Genomic DNA, 17949 nt, shown 5'->3' on the forward strand with positions numbered 1-17949 from the left:
GTTCATCTTTGCCTCGATCCTGACTAGTCTCCCAGTCCCTGCCCCTGAAAAACATCCCCACAGCAAGAACAAATTTGTTCCTAACTGACTTGCCTAGTTAAAAAAAGGTTCAATAAAAATATACATTTTTAAAGACTAACGTAACAAAAAGTGGGAAATGGGAAAAGGGTGTGAATAGTTTCCTAATGCACTGTACTCATCTGTCCAGGTTGGAACTATGCACTGTACTCATCTGTCCAGGTTGGAACTATGCACTGTACTCATCTGTCCAGGTTGGAACTATGCACTGTACTCATCTGTCCAGGTTGGAACTATGCACTGTACTCATCTGTCCAGGTTGGAACTATGCACTGTACTCATCTGTCCAGGTTGGAACTATGCACTGTACTCATCTGTCCAGGTTGGAACTATGCACTGTACTCATCTGTCCAGGTTGGAACTATGCACTGTACTCATCTGTCCAGGTTGGAACTATGCACTGTACTCATCTGTCCAGGTTGGAACTATGCACTGTACTCATCTGTCCAGGTTGGAACTATGCACTGTACTCATCTGTCCAGGTTGGAACTATGCACTGTACTCATCTGTCCAGGTTGGAACTATGCACTGTACTCATCTGTCCAGGTTGGAACTATTCACTGTACTCATCTGTCCAGGTTGGAACTATGCACTGTACTCATCTGTCCAGGTTGGAACTATGCACTGTACTCATCTGTTCAGGTTGGAACTATGCACTGTACTCTTCTGTCCAGGTTGGAACTATGCACTGTACTCATCTGTCCAGGTTGGAACTATGCACTGTACTCATCTGTTCAGGTTGGAACTATGCACTGTACTCATCTGTCCAGGTTGGAACTATGCACTGTACTCATCTGTCCAGGTTGGAACTGCTGCTGTTAAAATACAAGAAATCATTTAAATTCTGAACTGGAATAAGCTGATTGATCACATCACACAGATGTAGACCAGAAAACACAGACACAGGGTCAGTTTTTGATAGTGCAACCCTAAGTAACAGTACAGAAGAAACATGATCAGGCCTACTGTACATCTTACTGTAGAAATTATTGGTGAAAAAAAATTAGGTTGGAACTGTTGTTAAAAATACAATAAATAATTAGCATTCTGAATTGGAATACACTGACTGATCACATCACACAGATGTAGACCAGAAAACACACACGGTCCTAATGAGAGGTGTGTGGCTGGTTGAAGCTTTCAACAAGCATTTCTATTCTGGGCTCAGTTTTTAACAGTGCAACCCTGAGGTCATGCTCGGCATGGAGTCTGTTTCTGTACTTGTTTTTTAAGTACACCAGAGTTGAGAACCGTGACTCACTGCCAAACTGGATCAGAACATCTACTGCTTTCTCAGTCAGGTAGGAGACCGCTTCCTGCTGTAGATGAGCAACCCAGAACATCTACTGCTTTCTCAGTCAGGTAGGAGACCACTTCCTGCTGTAGATGAGCAACCCAGAATATCTACTGCTTTCTCAGTCAGGTAGGAGACCGCTTCCTGCTGTAGATGAGCAACCCAGAACATCTACTGCTTTCTCAGTCAGGTAGGAGACCACTTCCTGCTGTAGATGAGCAACCCAGAACATCTACTGCTTTCTCAGTCAGGTAGGAGACCACTTCCTGCTGTAGATGAGCAACCCAGAACATCTACTGCTTTCTCAGTCAGGTAGGAGACCACTTCCTGCTGTAGATGAGCAACCCAGAACTGTGTGTGAGTTTGCCTCAAAAAGCATCTTGCTTCATTCAGTTTACTCCAATTCAGAATAACAATTATCACTTGTATTTTAACAGCAACAGTTCCAACCTAGACTTGTTTATACCAATCCTTTCTACAGTAAGATATACAATAGGCCTGATCATTTTATCTTCATATGTACTGTAACTTAGGGTTGCACTATTAGTATAGCAAGCTAGCTTGCTTACTTTGGCTAATATTAGCAATCTAACTAACGTTAATAGCTGTGTACAAGGGAATTATTTGAAAGATAAATTCACAACTACTACTTTGGTAGTATTCCATTGTTTCTGTTTATAAAACGACAACAATGCCTTGCAAGTTGACTTACTTTTCCACTGTCGAGGCACTGTTACCTGAAGCATTCAGCCCTGCTCTGAAAGATCTCCCTGGGTTTTACTGTCATGCTGTGGATGTTTGGTCAGGACCTGTCGTTTTTAATTTGTTTGTTTTGAGAGACTCATTACTAAGCACTTCCCCGCACAAACCACATTGTGGGCGCACCTCGTTATTTCTCAAAGTTTGTATGAAACCAAGACAGAGAAACTCATCGCTGTATTTGCGTTTCATGACGATTGAGCTGTCAGAACTTGTGGCTAGTTTGACTCCATTTGATGACATCCGCGAGTGGGACAGCGCGTCATCTGCTGCTGAACTACAGCGCGTCATCTGCTGCTGAACTACAGCGCGTCATCTGCTGCTGAACTACAGCGCGTCATCTGCTGCTGAACTACAGCGCGTCATCTGCTGCTGAACTACTGCTGCTGAACTACAGTCATCTGCTGCTGAACTACAGCGCCTCATCTGCTGCTGAACTACAGCGAGTCATCTGCTGCTGAACTACAGCGCTGCATCGTGTGCGTCGCGGGGTGATCTTCAAGAAAACTTCATTTAAAGAAATCTGGCAAACTGCGAAGCACAGGAGCATCTCCCTCCCACCGCGCATTTGACAAATTTACACCGCTGCTAAGCAGAAAGCGCAATGAACAGAGTCCATTTGCACTTGGCCAAATCAATTCCAGTAATAATGAAATAATTATACATTTACTCTAACACGTCGCGACCCCCCCCCACCCCCCACCCCCTCTCATATCCTTGTCCTCTGCCGTTATGGCTGAGTCATCAGGGACAGTTTAACATATCACAGAGACAGACAGACATAGACCTGACACAACAATGCAACAACTGTCAGTGTGTGTGTGTGTGTTTGGTTTTACTATCCTTGTGGGGCCCAGAAGTCCTAAAGCCTCTGCATGCTATGCCTATGAGTGTGGGGAGCTAACACAAGTCTTCAGGTCTCCATCAAGGTTATTCTTGAATCGCCTTTGTTCGGGCCCATTTATTGATTGGTTGTTTAGGCAGGAAATTACATAGTAGGGGACCCCAGTCAGAGAGTTTGTGTGGGTGTTTGTCTAAGTGCCTCTGTCCACCAGTAGTAGATCATATATGTGACAGTGAACGGGTGCGACAGCGGAGCTGAGAGCTCTTGTGAGTCATTTTGGCATGCTGGGTAATTAATCTGTCACAGTTATGTTCTCCCGCTCTCTTCTCCCCCTTCTTTTTCGATGCAATTAAAAGTGACACTCCTGTAGTTGCACGTTGTGAATTAATGACGGACGACGTGCAGACACTTTAGATGACGCCCTGGCCTTAGTTATCTTTGTTTTCTTTATTATTTTGGTTAGGCCAGGGTGTGACATGGGTGATTTATGTGTTTTGGCTTATCTAGGGTTTTTTGTAGATTTATGGGGTTGTGTTCTTTTAGGTGTCTAGGTAAGTCTATGGTTGCCTGGATTGGTTCTCAATCAGAGGCAGGTGTTTATCATTGTCTCTGATTGGGAGCCATATTTAGGCAGCTATATTCTTTGGGTATTTTGTGGGTGATTGTTTCATGTGTCAGTGTTTCTGCCACACGGGACTGTTTTCGGTTTTCATGGTTCTTGTTTTGTAGTTGTGTTCATCTTTAGTGTCTCTTATTAAAGAACCATGAACTATAACCACACTGCGTTTTGGTCCGTCTCTCCTTCCCAGGAAGAAAGCAGTGACAGTGACTCAGTCCCTGTAATAAGGGTTGAGGCAGAGAATCCCAGTGGAGAGAGGGGAACCGGCCAGGCAGAAACAGCAAGGGCAGTTGGTTGCTCCAGTGCCTTTCAGTTCACCTTCACACTCCTGGGCCAGACTACATTCAATCATAGGACCTACTGAAGAGATGAGTCTTCAATAAAGACTTAAAGGTTGAAACCTCATCTCTCACATGGATAGGCAGACCCTTCCATAAAAATGGAGCTCTATAGGAGAAAGCCCTGCCTCCAGCTGTTTGCTTAGAAATTCTAGGGACAATGAGGCCTGCTCTTGTGACCGAAGTATAGGTATGTACGGCAGGACCAAATCAGAAAGATGGGTAGGAGCAAGCCCATGTAACGCTTTGTAGGTTAGCAGTAAAACCTTGAAATCAGCCCTTGCCTTAACAGGAAGCCAGTGTAGGGAGGCTAGCACTGGCGTAATATGAAACACATTTTTGGATCTAGTCGAGATTCTAGCAGCCATGTTTAGCACTAACTGAAGTTTATTTTTTGCTTTATTTGGGTAGCCGGAAAGTAGAGCATTGCAGTAGTCTAACCTAGAAGTGACAAAAGCGTGGATTCATTTTTCTGCATCATTTTTGGACAGAAAGTTTCTGATTTTTTTCAATGTTACTTAACCTTGTTCTGAACACCTCCAGAACAAAGGTATATCAGTCAATCTAATCATATCAATCCAAGATGGCGTAGCAGTAGGACGTCTGTTTGTCTTGTCCCGTCCCATGTATATCTTTATCTTCGTATATATTTTTTTAACTCAATTTCAATCTACAGACTGAACATACTCTCCTGCAGCCCGCCTCACCCAATGGAGCCCTTCCGATCCATCACGACTGGTTTGCGGACGTAACCATCCAAGGGTTTTCAACAGGCTCTTACATTGTGACGTCCCCGAAGGATAATCTGTTAGCCTGCTAGCCCCGGCCTGCTAGCTGTCTGAATCACTGTGTCTCCAGCTCACCTAGCTACTCACTGGACCCTATGATCACTCGGCTACACATGCCTCTCCCTAATGTCAATATGCCTTGTCTATTGTTGTTTTGGTTAGTGATTATTGTCTTATTTCACTATAGAGCCTCAAGCTCTGCTCAATATGCCTTAGCTAGCCCTTTTGTTCCACCCCCTACACATGCAGGGACCTCACCTGGCTTAAATGGTGCCTCTAGAGACAAAACCTCATCGTCACTCAATGCCTAGGTTTACCTCAACTGTATTCAAATCCTACCATACCCTTGTCTGTACATTATGCCTTGAATCTATTCTTCCCGCCCAGACATCTGCTCCTTTACCTCTCTGTTCCGAACGCACTAGATGACCAGTTCTTATAGCCTCTAGACGTACCCTTATCCTACTCCTCCTCTGTTCCTCTGGTGATGTAGAGGTTAATCCAGGCCCTGCAGTGCCTAGCTCCACTCCCATTCCCCAGGCGCCCTTATTTGTTGACTTCTGTAACCGTAAAAGCCTTGGTTTCATGCATGTTAACATCAGAAACCTCCTCCCTAAGTTTGTTTTATTCACTGCTTTAGTACACTCCGCCAACCCGGATGTCCTAGCTGTGTCTGAATTCTGGCTTAGGAAGGCCACCAAAAATCCTGAAATGTCCATCCCTATCTATAACATTTTTCGACAAGAGGGGCGGAGTTGCAATCTACTGCAGAGATAGCCTGCATAGCTCTGTCATACTATCCAAGTCTTGCCCAAACAATTCAAGCTTCTACTTTTAAAAATCTACCTTTCCAGAAACAAGTCTCTCACCGTTGCCGCTTGCTATAGACCCCCCTCAGCCCCCAGCTGTGCTCTGGACACCATATATGAATTGATTTCCCCCATCTATCTTTAGAGTTCATACTGTTAGGTGACCTAAACTGGAACATGCTTAACACCCCGGCCGTCCTACAATCTAAGCTAGATGCCCTCAATCTCACACAAATGATCAAGGAACCTACCAGGTTCAACCCTAAATCCGTAACCATGGGCACCCTCTTAGATATCATCCTGACCAACTTGCCCTCTAAATACACCTCTGTTGTCTTCAACCAGGATCTCAGCGATCATTGCCTCATTGCCTGCCTGCGTAATGGGTCCATGGTCAAACAACAACCCCTCATCACAGTCAAACGCTCCCAAAACACTTCAGCAAGCAGGCCTTTCTAATCAATCTGGCCCGGGTATCCTGGAAGGATATTGACCTCATCCCATCAGTAGAGGATGCCTGGTTGCTCTTTAAAAGTGCTTTCCTCACCATCTTAAATAAGCATGCCTCATTTCAATAAGCAATTTTCTATGGCTGGTCATGCTTTCCACCTGGCTACCCCTATCCCGGCCAACATCTCAGCACCTCCTGCAGCAACTTGCCTAAGCCCCCCCACCCCACTTCTCCTTCACCCAAATCCAGACAGCTGATGTTCTGAAAGAGCTGCAAAATCTGGATCCCTACAAATCAGCTATGCTAGACAATCTGGACCCTCTCTTTCTAAAACTTTCAGACAAAATTGTTGTAACCCCTATTCCTAGCCTGTTCAACCTCTCTTTCGTATCGTCTAAGATGCCCAAAGATTGGAAAGCTGCCGCGGTCATCCTCCTCTTCAAAGGGGAGACACTCTAGACCCAAACTGTTATAGACCTATATCTATCCTACCCTGCCTTTCTAAAATCTTCGCAATCGCAAAGTTAACAAATAGATCACCGACCATTCAGAATCTCACCGTACCTTCTCCACTATGCAATCTGGTTTCCGAGCTGGTCATGGGTGCACCTCAGCCATGCTCAAGGTCCTAAACAATATCATAACCACCATTGATAAAAGACAGTACTGTGCAGCCGTCTTCATCAACCTGGCCAAGGACTTCGACTCTGTCAATCACCGCATTCTTTTCGGCAGACTCAATAGCCTTGGCTTCTCAAATGACTGCCTCGCCTGGTTAACCAACTACTTCTCAGAGTTCAATGTGTCAAATCGGAGGGCTTGTTGTCCGGACCTCTGGCAGTCTCTATGGGGTGCCATAGGGTTCAATTCTCGGGCCGACTCTTTTTTCTTTATATATCAATGATATCGCTGTTGCTGCTGGTGATTCTCTGATCCACCTCTACCCAGACGACACCATTCTGTATACATCTGGCTCTTCTTTGGACACTGAGCTAACAAACCTCCAAATGAGCTTCAATGCAATACAACATTCCGAGGCCTCCAACTGCTTTTAAATACAAGTAAAACTAAGTTCATGCTCTTCAACCAATTGCTGCCCGCACCCTCCCACCCGACTAGCATCACTACTCTGGAAGGTTCTGACTTAGAAAATGTGGACAACTACAAATACTTAGGTGTCTAGTTAGACTGTAAACTCTCCTTCCAGACTCACATTAAGCATCTCCAATCCAAAATTAAACCTAGAATCGGCATCCTATTTCGCAACAAAGCCTCCTTCACTCATGCTGCCAAACATACCCTGATAAAACTGACTATCCTACTGATCCTTGACTTTGGCGATGTCATTTACAAAATAGCCTCCAACACTCTACTCAGCAAACTGGATGCAGTCTATCACAGTGCCATCTGATTTGTCACCAAACAAAGCCCCATATACTACCCACCACTGCGACCTGTATGCTCTAGTCGGCTGGCCCTCACTACATATTCGTCGCCAAACCCACTGGCTCCAGGTCATCTATAAGTCTATGCTAGGTAAAGCCCCGCCTTATCTCAGCTCCCTGGTCACCATAGCAACACCCACCCGTAGCACACGCTAAAGCAGGTATATTTCACTGGTCACCCCCAAAGCCAAAACTTCCTTTGGCCGCCTTTCCTTCCAGTTCTCTGCTGCCAATGACTGGAACGAATTGCAAAAATCACTAAAACTGGATTCTATCTCCCTCTCTAACTTTAAGCATCAGCTGTCAAAGCAGCTTACCGATCACTGTACCTGTACACGGCCTATCTGTAAATAGCACACTCAACTACCTCATCCCCATATTGTTACTTATCCTCTTGCTCTACTTGCACATCATCATCTGCACATATATGTGTTAATGCTAAATTATAATTATTTCACCTCCCTGGCCTATTTATTGCCTTACCTCTCTACTCTTCTACATTTGCGCACACTGTACATAGATTTTTCTATTTTGTTATTGATTGTACGTTTGTTTATGTGTAACTCTGTTTTGTTGTTTATGTCGCACTGCTTTGCTTTATCTTGGCCAGCTCGCAGTTGTAAAGGAGAACTTGTTCTCAACTGGCCTACCTGGTTAAATAAAGGTGAAGTAAAATTTTAAAAAAAAGATCATGTGGTTTGGTAAGATGAATGCCCCTCTCCCCACAGTTGTGATTACGACCTCTGAGGGTTGAGCTTGAGGTAGTCACCTCATACAAGTACTTGGGAGTATGGCTAGACGGTGCACTGTCCTTCTCTCAGCACACATCAAAGCTGTTGGCTGAAGTTAAATCTAGACTTGGTTTCCTCTATTGTAATCGCTCCTCTTTCATCCCAGCTGCCAAACTAACCCTGATTCAGATGACCATCCTACCCAGGCTAGCTAAGGGTGCTCTCGAGCGGCTAATGTTCTTTATCATTCGGCCATCAGATTTTCCACCAATGCTCCTTATAGGACACATCACTACACTCTATACTCCTCTCTAAACTGGTCATCTCTGTATACCTGTCGCAAGACCCACTGGTTGATGCTTATTTATAAAACCCTCTTAGGCCTCACTCCCCCCTATCTGAAGATATCTACTGCAGCCCTCACCCTCCACATACACCTGTTCTGCCAGTCACATTCTGTTAAAGGTCCCCAAAGAACACACATCCCTGGGTCGCTCCTCTTTTCAGTTCGCTGCAGCAAGCAACTGGAATGAGTTGCAACAAACACTCAAACTGGACAGTTTTATCTCAATCTCTTCATTCAAAGACTCAATTATGGACACTTTTATTGGCAGTTGTGGATGCTCTGCGTGACGTATTGTCTATGGTCTGTGCCCAATAATGTTTGTACCATGTTATGTTGTGTTGCTACCATCCTGTGTTGTCATGTGTTGCTACCTTGCTATGTTGTTTTCTTAGGTCTCTTTATGTAGTGTTGTCTCCTATATATATATATTGTATTTATTTTTAAATATTGGTAGGCCGTCGTTGTAAATAATAATTTGTTCATACCTGACTTGCCAAGTTAAATAAAAATACCTGCCCTCTGTTGGCTACTACCTTTAACTACAGCAACATCATGTAGAATATTGTATCAGTAGCTTTTAGCAGACTGGGCAAGGATGTATAAATGGTATATGTCTATGGTGCTGAAGACCAAGAATATGTTCAGCAGAAAGTAAAATACCCAGACACACACACACAGGTGTCTGGTATGCAGAGGTGGTTTAATCACATTAGAACCAAAGAGAAACACTGTGTCGTTGGGTTAACCACAGTCTTTATATATAACCTTTATCCCAGAAAAACATCTACAGCCATTTACAGCTTTACTCTGATTGTAAAACAGAAAGACACATCCCCACAGAGAGAGAGAGGAGAGGAGTGATGGAGAGAGGGAGTGATGGAGAGAGAGGAGTGATAATTGAGAGGGAGACAGAACAGAGACAGCATCTCCAACAGTCCTTATCTAAATTAGAAAAACCGACAGCCATTTTTATTGGATTATTACATAAGTATTAGTACATAAGTATTATACATTACAAAAATATGATATAGTTGTTATAGAAGCGCCAGGCGTTAAGCTGAGTGATCGTAGCTGGGTTGTATTCAGTAGCAAAACGGTTTGAAAACAGACAAGGAAGAATTGCTTCTCTTATTGCAAAAGTTCAAGCTGTAAACCCCCATTTCATTCCGTTTCTAAACGTTTTCTCCCTACTGAATACAACCCTCAGGTTCTTCATTCAGTGACATTGAATGTGACCCCTCCCACTTGCTCCCAAATAAGGAATCATGCCACGCCCTCCTCATCCAAGAATGACATGCAGCTCCTCTAGTGTTCTATATCTAGGCCGAATATATACAGATTAGGACAACGCAATAATCAATAATTCCATGCGGCAGCATTCGAAAATAAATAAAGTAATTGGACCAGCGCCACTGCTGATTCTACAGGATTAGCATTGAAAATGTGACAATCGGTCGGAAAAATAAAGGGTCTGTAGATGACTAGAAACACATTTAAATGAATAGAATGACAGTAAAACAGTTATGCTATGTTTTTGCTGACTAGTTAGCTGAAATTCACTACAATTGTGTTAATTTTCCACTTGATGGCAAACGTTCTGTACTGCTAAAATTAACTTCCAGTCATTTTGGCTCCGTATTGCTAGTCCCATTGTTTAGAATTCTTCTGCATTTATGCAAAGACTTATGGAATCTTCTTATCCTAACCTGTATATTTTTGACCTAGGCCCATACCAGAAAGTCAGGTATAGCAGGAAGAAAAGTTAGGACTTAAACAATTAAAGCAATAATTAGAAAAATAATATGAAAAAAAAAGAGGAGCTGGTTTGTAGATGAGTATGTAGAGGGAGTAAGTGTAGAGGGAGTGATGGAAGAAGCATGAGAGGGTAGATGAGGGAGGGAGAGAGAGGGGGAAGAGGAGGGAGGGAGAAAGGGGGAGAGGGTAGAGGGAGGGGGGGAGAGAAGGTAGAGGGAGGGAGAAAGGGAGAGAAAAGGTAGAGGGAGGGAGAAAGGGAGAGAGGGGGAAGAGGAGGGAGGAGAAAGGGAGAGAGGGTAGAGGAGGGAGGGAGAGAAGGTAGAGGGAGGGAGGGAGAGAAGGTAGAGGGAGGGAGAGAAGGTAGAGGGAGGGAGGGAGAGAAGGTAGAGGGAGGGAGGGAGGGAGGGAGAGAAGGTAGAGGGAGGGAGGGAGGGAGGGAGAGAAGGTAGAGGGAGGGAGGGAGAGAAGGTAGAGGGAGGGAGGGAGGGAGAGAAGGTTGAGGGAGGGAGGGAGGGAGAGAAGGTAGAGGGAGGGAGGGAGGGAGGGAGGGAGGGAGGGAGGGAGGGAGAGAAGGTAGAGAAGGTAGAGGGAGGGAGGGAGAGAAGGTAGAGGGAGGGAGGGGAGGGAGGGAGAGAAGGTAGAGGGAGGGAGGGAGAGAAGGTAGAGGGAGGGAGGGAGAGAAGGTGGAGGGAGGGAGGGAGAGAAGGTGGAGGGAGGGAGGGAGAAGGTGGAGTGCTAGAAGTACAACGTAAATAAGGCAGAGGAAGAAGGGAGAGAGAGAGAGAGAGAGAGAGAGGAGGGATGGAGAGAGAGAGAGAGAGAGAGAGAGAGAGAGAGAGGATTGAGGAGTTATTGCTGGGCGTAGTAGCATAGTTTCTGCTGTCGGTCGGAGTAGCGATAGCAGAGGAGAGGGATGGAGGAGAGGAGTGAGAGAGTAGTTATTGTTGTGGGTAGTATGGCTGTTGTGGTGGTTGCTGGGGCTGCTGTTGGTAGGTGTAGGGGTGCTGCTGTGTGGGGGGGACCACAGGGTAGCCCCCCTGTCCGGGTGCTGGGGCCTGCTGATAGGGGACGTAGGGCTGCATGTTAGGCTGCATAGTGGGGGGCATGTTGTACTGGCCGTACGCTGCATACGGGTTATAACCCATAGGCATCTGGTAGGCATACCTGAGGATACAGAGAAAGAGAGGTTAGTGTGTATGAAAATGAGAAGACAGGGATAGTGAGATGAACAACAGACAGGCTACAGTTGTGCAACGCACACAGCCAACTGGGACAATAAGGATAATGATTGATTTGATCGACTCACCCGGGGTATCCCTGGTATGTGGGGTAAGGCGGTCCCTGGGCCTGTGAGGGAGGGGCCATAGGTGGGGGGTTTACTGGTTGAGGCTGGTTACTGGGAGGGTTGCCTGGTGCGGAGGCGGCCTGGGGGGTGAAGGCAGGGGGAGGGGGCCGCTCGGGAGGCTGGGCCTTCGCCTGGGGCTGCTGAGGTTGCTGGAAACGGAAGAGGGACAGATCAGAGGTCACTAAAAATCAGTCAAAACAGATCAATAGTAAACCTTGTGACAACTGCTGATGTAAAGTGGTTAACAAACATTTCACTGATTGCTTGAAACGGGATATTTTTACAACGTCACAATAAGAGACAACATTACGGTCATGTCTCTGTCGTGATTGAGGGAGTTCGTCAGGCTGAACCGGTCTATGGCCCGTCAAGACCAGGTAAAACTGCTCAAATCAAACAGTCATTGTCAACAAGGCAGCATGGTGCATCGTTCAGAATCATACAATATATGTTTCAATTTTCAAACTAGTTTTCCTTGGTAAGATAATATGTTTATTTTATCAAGAGCAAACACTTTAGCATGTGAAAATGCAAATCGTAAGTCAATACGCCACATGCCTCACATACATCACTCTGTTGAGCCAACTTCGCCATCGGCTTTGAAAGGGGCACACAACTCACACCCGGGAGACACCTCGGTTACAAATGAATGCAATCACTTTCACCCGATGCAAATTTCGCCCACCCAGTGAACCGGGCAAGTTTAATTGAATCCTCATTGGCACAGAGCTGCCCTCTGATTGGGCTGGAGGGAGGAGCCACCCAGCTGTGATTGGCTACTTACGAAGACAGTCCTTGGTGCGGGGGTTGGTCCAGTGGCGGTGGGGGTGGGGTTAGTCTGGTAGGCGGGGACAGAGAAGGACGGGGCACTGGGCTCCCTGGCGATGCTCTGCTGCAAATCCCTGGGTGGGTAACCACAACAACAGAAATGTCAGTCATTGGTCACCAAGGCAACCCCAACATCAGTTGCTCGTCATGGTCACTTCTAGTTCACATAAATCACCAATCACATAAAAACAGAATCAATGATATTTCACCAATAACACAATAGTGATTATTACAAATATTCATAACAACTGAAGCATCGTTATTGAGACGACATCACCACCACATACTTCAGCAGTTCATCCCGTTCTGTCTTGCGGGCGAAGACGATGTCACTGCACTTGTTCTGGAACTTCAGCAGGATCTCGGTGAGGTCATTGTAGAACTACAGAGAGCGAGAAGGTGAAGGTGATTGGTCAGATTGAGAGACAACCAAAGTCATCCAATAATCAAGCCCTTGTCAAGTTCAACCTGTTGTGATTTTCAGGGGGTTAGAACACAAATGTGTAATGTTGAGTGACACCGTCTTAGAAACAGTCCTCCTTTTCCCTGGACAACCCACCCATTCCCTAGAAACAACCCTCCCTGACGTTCCCTAGGCGACGGTTACCTTGGTGCCCTCTCTGAGGTTGCTGGTGATCTCAACGTAGCTGTCGTGGGCCGAGGCCAGCTTCTTCAACACCTCCTCACGATCATTTGCCTCCGAGTTGGACTGCTTCAGACTGGAGAACTCCTGGTGAGATGCCTGGGGGGAGACAATCAACAGGTGGAGATGGAAGGAGAGAATCGATAAAGTAACATTTCTCGACATCTGAAAAAGTATTTGTGGAAATTGCGTATAGGGGTGTTTAGGCGAGTGTGTCTCTGTGTCTGTATCCTACCTGCACGTTGCCCAACAGCTCTTCCTGAGAGCGGAGGCTGGCTTGAACCCTCTGGCTGTAGCTGCCGTATGATTGGTCAAGCTGGCTCATTGACAGTGCCTCCTCATTGATGGCCCCGTCCTGAGCCAGAGCCGTCAGGAAGCTGGAGGACATGTCAAAGGTCACGCCCTTAATTTCCGTCTCCAGCACCTCCCTCTCTCTCTTCACCACCTCTAGCTGGGACAGCTGGGAACGCAACACACTCACAACCTAGAGGAGAGAGAATACATAGTTAGAACACACACACACACACACACACACACACACACACACACACACACACACACACACACACACACACACACACACACACACACACACACACACACACACACACACACACACACACACACACACACACACACACACACACACACACACAAAATCCCTCACCTCACTGCCCTGCAATGTCTTAGCAGGGTTGGCTGAAGGTATGGCAGCAGTGAGTTCAGCCTCAGGTTTACAGAGGAGAGCGATCATCTCACAGTGTGCATTATAACGCTCCCTGACCACCTGGTCAGCCTGCACTGCCTTGTCCAACACGCTACGGAAGTTACCCCCCTCTGGACCGCCGGAGGTAGAGAAGCAGAAATAATTATCAGTTGATTCCAAGGTAGTACACAACACCACACATATCAGTAGGTTTTTTTTTGGATGTGTGTGTAGGCATGAATAGGTGTGTGAGTGTGTGTACCCGCTCTGAGTGGTTTGTAGAGGTCTCCAGAGGGAGTTCTGTTCCAGCGTTGGCTGAACTTGGATCTCAGCTCGCTGTCTGTCGACTCCTCATCATCCAGCATCTTCAGAGACTACAAACACACATTACACATCATGGGTATATGAACTAGAGGTCGACCGATTAATCGGACTGGCCGATTAATTAGGGCCAATTTCAAGTTTTCATAACAATCGGAAATCTGTATTTTTGGGCGCCGATTTGCCCAATTATTCTTATTTTCAACGACGGCCTAGGAATGGTGGGTTAACTGACTTGTTCAGGGGCAGAACAACAGATTTTTACCTTGTCAGCTCGGTGGATCAAATCTTGCAACCTTACAGTTAACTAGTCCAACGCTCTAACCACCTGCCTCTCATTGCACTCCACGAGGAGCCTGCATGTTACGCGAATGAAGTAGAAGCCAAGGTAAGTTGCTAGCTAGCATTACACGTATATTATAATAAACAATCAATCAATCATAATCACTAGTTAACTACATATGGTTGATGATATTACTCGTTTATCTAGCGTGTCCTGTGTTGCATATAATCGATGCAACGCTGGGGGATGATTTAACAAAAATCACAATCGTTGGACAACTGTACTGTCGTTGCTCCAACGTGTACCTAACCATAAACACCAATGCCTTTCTTAAAATCAATACACAGAAGTATATATTTTTAAACCTGCATATTTAACTAAAAGAAATCCAGGATAGCAGGCAATATTAACCAGGTGAAATTGTGTCATTTCTCTTGCGTTCATTGCACGCAGAGTCAGGGTATATGCAACAGTTTGGGCAGCCTGGCTCATTGCAAACTAATTTGCCAGAATTTTACGTAATTATGACATACATTGAAGCTTGTGCAATGTAACAAGAATATTTAGACTGATGGATGCCACCCGTTAGATAAAATACCAAACGGTTCTGTATTTCACTGAAAGAATAAATGTTTTGTTTTCAAAATGATAATTTCCGGATTCGACCATATTAATGACCAAAGGCTCGTATTTCTGTGTGTTATTATGTTATAATTAAGTCTATGATTTGATAGAGCAGTCTGACTGAGCGATGGTAGGCACCAGCAGGCTCATAAGCATTCATTCAAACAGCACTTTCATGCGTTTTGCCAGCAGCTCTTCGCAAGCACAGCTCTGTTTATGACTTCAAGCCTATCAACCTAATGGCTGGTGTGACCGATGTGAAATGGCTAGCTAGTTAGCTGGGTGTGCGCTAATAGTGTTTCAAACGTCACTCGCTCTGAGACTTGGAGTATTTATTTCCCTTGCTCTGCAAGGGCCGCGGCTTTTGTGGAGCGATGGATAACGCTGCTTCGAGGGTGGCTGTTGTCGATGTGTTCCTGGTTCGAGCCCAGGTAGGGGCGAGGAGAGGGACGGATGCTATACTGTTACACTGGCAATACTATAGTGCCTATAAGAACATCCAATAGTCAAAGGTATATGAAATACAAATGGTATGGAGAGAAATAGTCCTATAAATACTATATTAACTACAACCTAAAACCTCTTACCTTGGAATATTGAAGTCTCATGTTAAAAGGAACCACAATCTTTCATATGTTCTCATGTTCTGAGCAAGGAACTCAAACGTTAGCTTTTTTTACATGGCACATATTGCACTTTTACTTCTCCAACACTTTGTTTTTGCATTATTTAAACCAAATGGAACATGTTTCATTAATTATTTGAGGCTAAATGGATTTTTATTGATGTATTATATTAAGTTAAAATAAGTGTTCATTCAGTATTTTTGTAATTGTCATTATTACAAAAACAAACAAAAATAAATAAATAAATAAAATAAAACTGCTGATTAATCGGTATCGGCTTTTTTGGGCCTCCAATAATCGGTATCGAGGTTGAAAAATCATAATCGGTCAACCTCTAATACGAACACGTGTGTGTGTATATACACACACCTCATCCAGGATCTCTCTGTTGCGTGTCAGTAGTTCCGGCAGGTCTCTGATCAGCTGCTCTATGCTCTGCAGCCCCCCCTGCTGGACGATGGCATGGGCCTTTTCAATAATGGATTGTGGGATAGAATCTCCAGACAGGTCCTCCAGAGCCGCAGGCAGGTTCAGAGATGCCAGGACACTGTTGTTAAATGATCAATACATGATCAATATAGACATGCCAACACGCTGTTTAGTTATTAACGCAATTCACCACCAATAAATATGACCTACACAGTGTACAAAACATTAAGAACACCTGCTATTTCCATGACAGACTGAACAGGTGAAAGCTGTGATCCCTTATTGATGCTAAATCCACTTCAATCAGTGTAGATGAAGGAGAGGAGACAGGTTAAAGAATGTTTTTTAAGCCTCGAGACAATTGAGACATGGATTGTGCCATTCAGAGGGTGAATGGGCAAGACAAAATATTTAAGTGCCTTTGAACAGGGTTTGGTAGTAGGTGCCAGGTGCACCGGTTTGTGTCAAGAACTGCAACACTGCTGGGTATTTCACGCTCAACAGTTTCCTGAGTGTATCAAGAATGGTCCACCACCCAAAGGACATCCAGCCAACTTGACACAACTGTGGAAAGCATTGGAGTCAACATGGGCCAACATCCCTGTGGAACGCCCTGACGAATTGAGTCTGTTCTGAGGGCAAAAGGGGGGATATTAGGAAGGCGTTCTTAATGTTTTGTCAACTCAGTGTATGATGACTTAACCGGGTGCTGTTGACTGTGTTGATAATGTAATGTATTGAAATCAATAGAGTAGAAAAAAATAACGATTCAATTGTTAAATGATCAAAGTAACATCCATACCCGTTGCAGAGGTTAGTAGCTTCCCTCATGGTTCCTACCAGTCTGTTGACGGTCTCAGCCTTCCTCTGGCTGTACACACTCATACTCTGCTGCACAGCCATGGGCACCATCTTCTCAAACAAGTCTATACAGACACACACACGTCAGAAACTAACCCACACGTTAACAAACTCTTTTAGACATCTACACAGTGTGCCCCCCCCACACCAGTGAACTTGGCGCTGAGTGGTTGTGTGTATTCGGTCTCTCACCAGTGAACTTGGTGCCGAGTGGTTGTGTGTATTCGGTCTCTCACCAGTGAACTTGGCGCTGAGTGGTTGTGTGTATTCGGTCTCTCACCAGTGAACTTGGTGCCCAGTGGTTGTGTGTATTCGGTCTCTCACCAGTGAACTTGGTGCCCAGTGGTTGTGTGTATTCGGTCTCTCACCAGTGAACTTGGTGCCCAGTGGTTGTGTGTATTCGGTCTCTCACCAGTGAACTTGGTGCCCAGTGGTTGTGTGTATTCGGTCTCTCACCAGTGAACTTGGTGCCGAGTGGTTGTGTGTATTCGGTCCCTCACCAGCGAACTTGGTGCCGAGTGGTTGTGTGTATTCGGTCTCTCACCAGTGAACTTGGTGCTGAGTGGTTGTGTGTATTCGGTCTCTCACCAGTGAACTTGGCGCTGAGCGGAGGTGTGATGGTGGTAGCCTTGACCAGCGCTGCCTTGCCGATGTGTTCCAGGTCTTTGACCTCAGGGACGCGGTCGTGGTAGATGAAGTCGTTGTCCTTCTTAGCTGCGGTCAGAGCACGGCTGATCTTATCACTAAGGTCTTTCACACTGACGTACTCATCATAGCGAGACGCTACCGTCTTCACCAGCTCTGAAGCATGCTGCAGGGATGGAGGGAAGCAGAGAAGAGGAATGAATGATAGTCGGATCCTTCACACTGTCAACCATAAAGCAGGGCTAGACTCTTCACTAATTAGTTTGATGAGGGATGGAGAGAACGAGAGAATAGAAAACAATGTATGAGGACTTTGGTTGATTGGTTGTGTTTACAGTGGGAAGAAAAAGTATGTGAACCCTTTAGAATTACCTGGATTTC

At 45.4% G+C, this 17949-nt stretch overlaps 1 protein-coding gene across 4 annotated transcripts in view; it reads right to left on the minus strand.

The window, feature by feature from the left end:
- Positions 1-10861: 10861 nt before the first annotated feature.
- Positions 10862-17949, minus strand: part of LOC124012685 (programmed cell death 6 interacting protein) — a 29417-nt gene continuing 22329 nt past the window's right edge. For 3 of the 4 annotated variants that reach the window (XM_046326556.1, XM_046326555.1, XM_046326557.1), the window contains 11 exons: positions 17512-17734; positions 16865-16988; positions 16003-16180; positions 14042-14153; positions 13741-13910; positions 13309-13557; positions 13038-13172; positions 12718-12812; positions 12387-12504; positions 11564-11751; positions 10862-11421 (listed from right to left, as the gene is read on the minus strand). In XM_046326556.1, coding sequence (XP_046182512.1) covers positions 11196-11421; positions 11564-11751; positions 12387-12504; positions 12718-12812; positions 13038-13172; positions 13309-13557; positions 13741-13910; positions 14042-14153; positions 16003-16180; positions 16865-16988; positions 17512-17734 — 1818 coding nt within the window. In that variant the 3' untranslated portion in view covers positions 10862-11195. The remainder of the gene's footprint in view (positions 11422-11563; positions 11752-12386; positions 12505-12717; positions 12813-13037; positions 13173-13308; positions 13558-13740; positions 13911-14041; positions 14154-16002; positions 16181-16864; positions 16989-17511; positions 17735-17949) is intronic. The other variant, XR_006834756.1, reaches the window with a different exon arrangement.

This window comes from Oncorhynchus gorbuscha, linkage group LG24, assembly GCF_021184085.1.
Source record: "Oncorhynchus gorbuscha isolate QuinsamMale2020 ecotype Even-year linkage group LG24, OgorEven_v1.0, whole genome shotgun sequence".
NCBI classification, from domain to species: domain Eukaryota; kingdom Metazoa; phylum Chordata; class Actinopteri; order Salmoniformes; family Salmonidae; genus Oncorhynchus; species Oncorhynchus gorbuscha.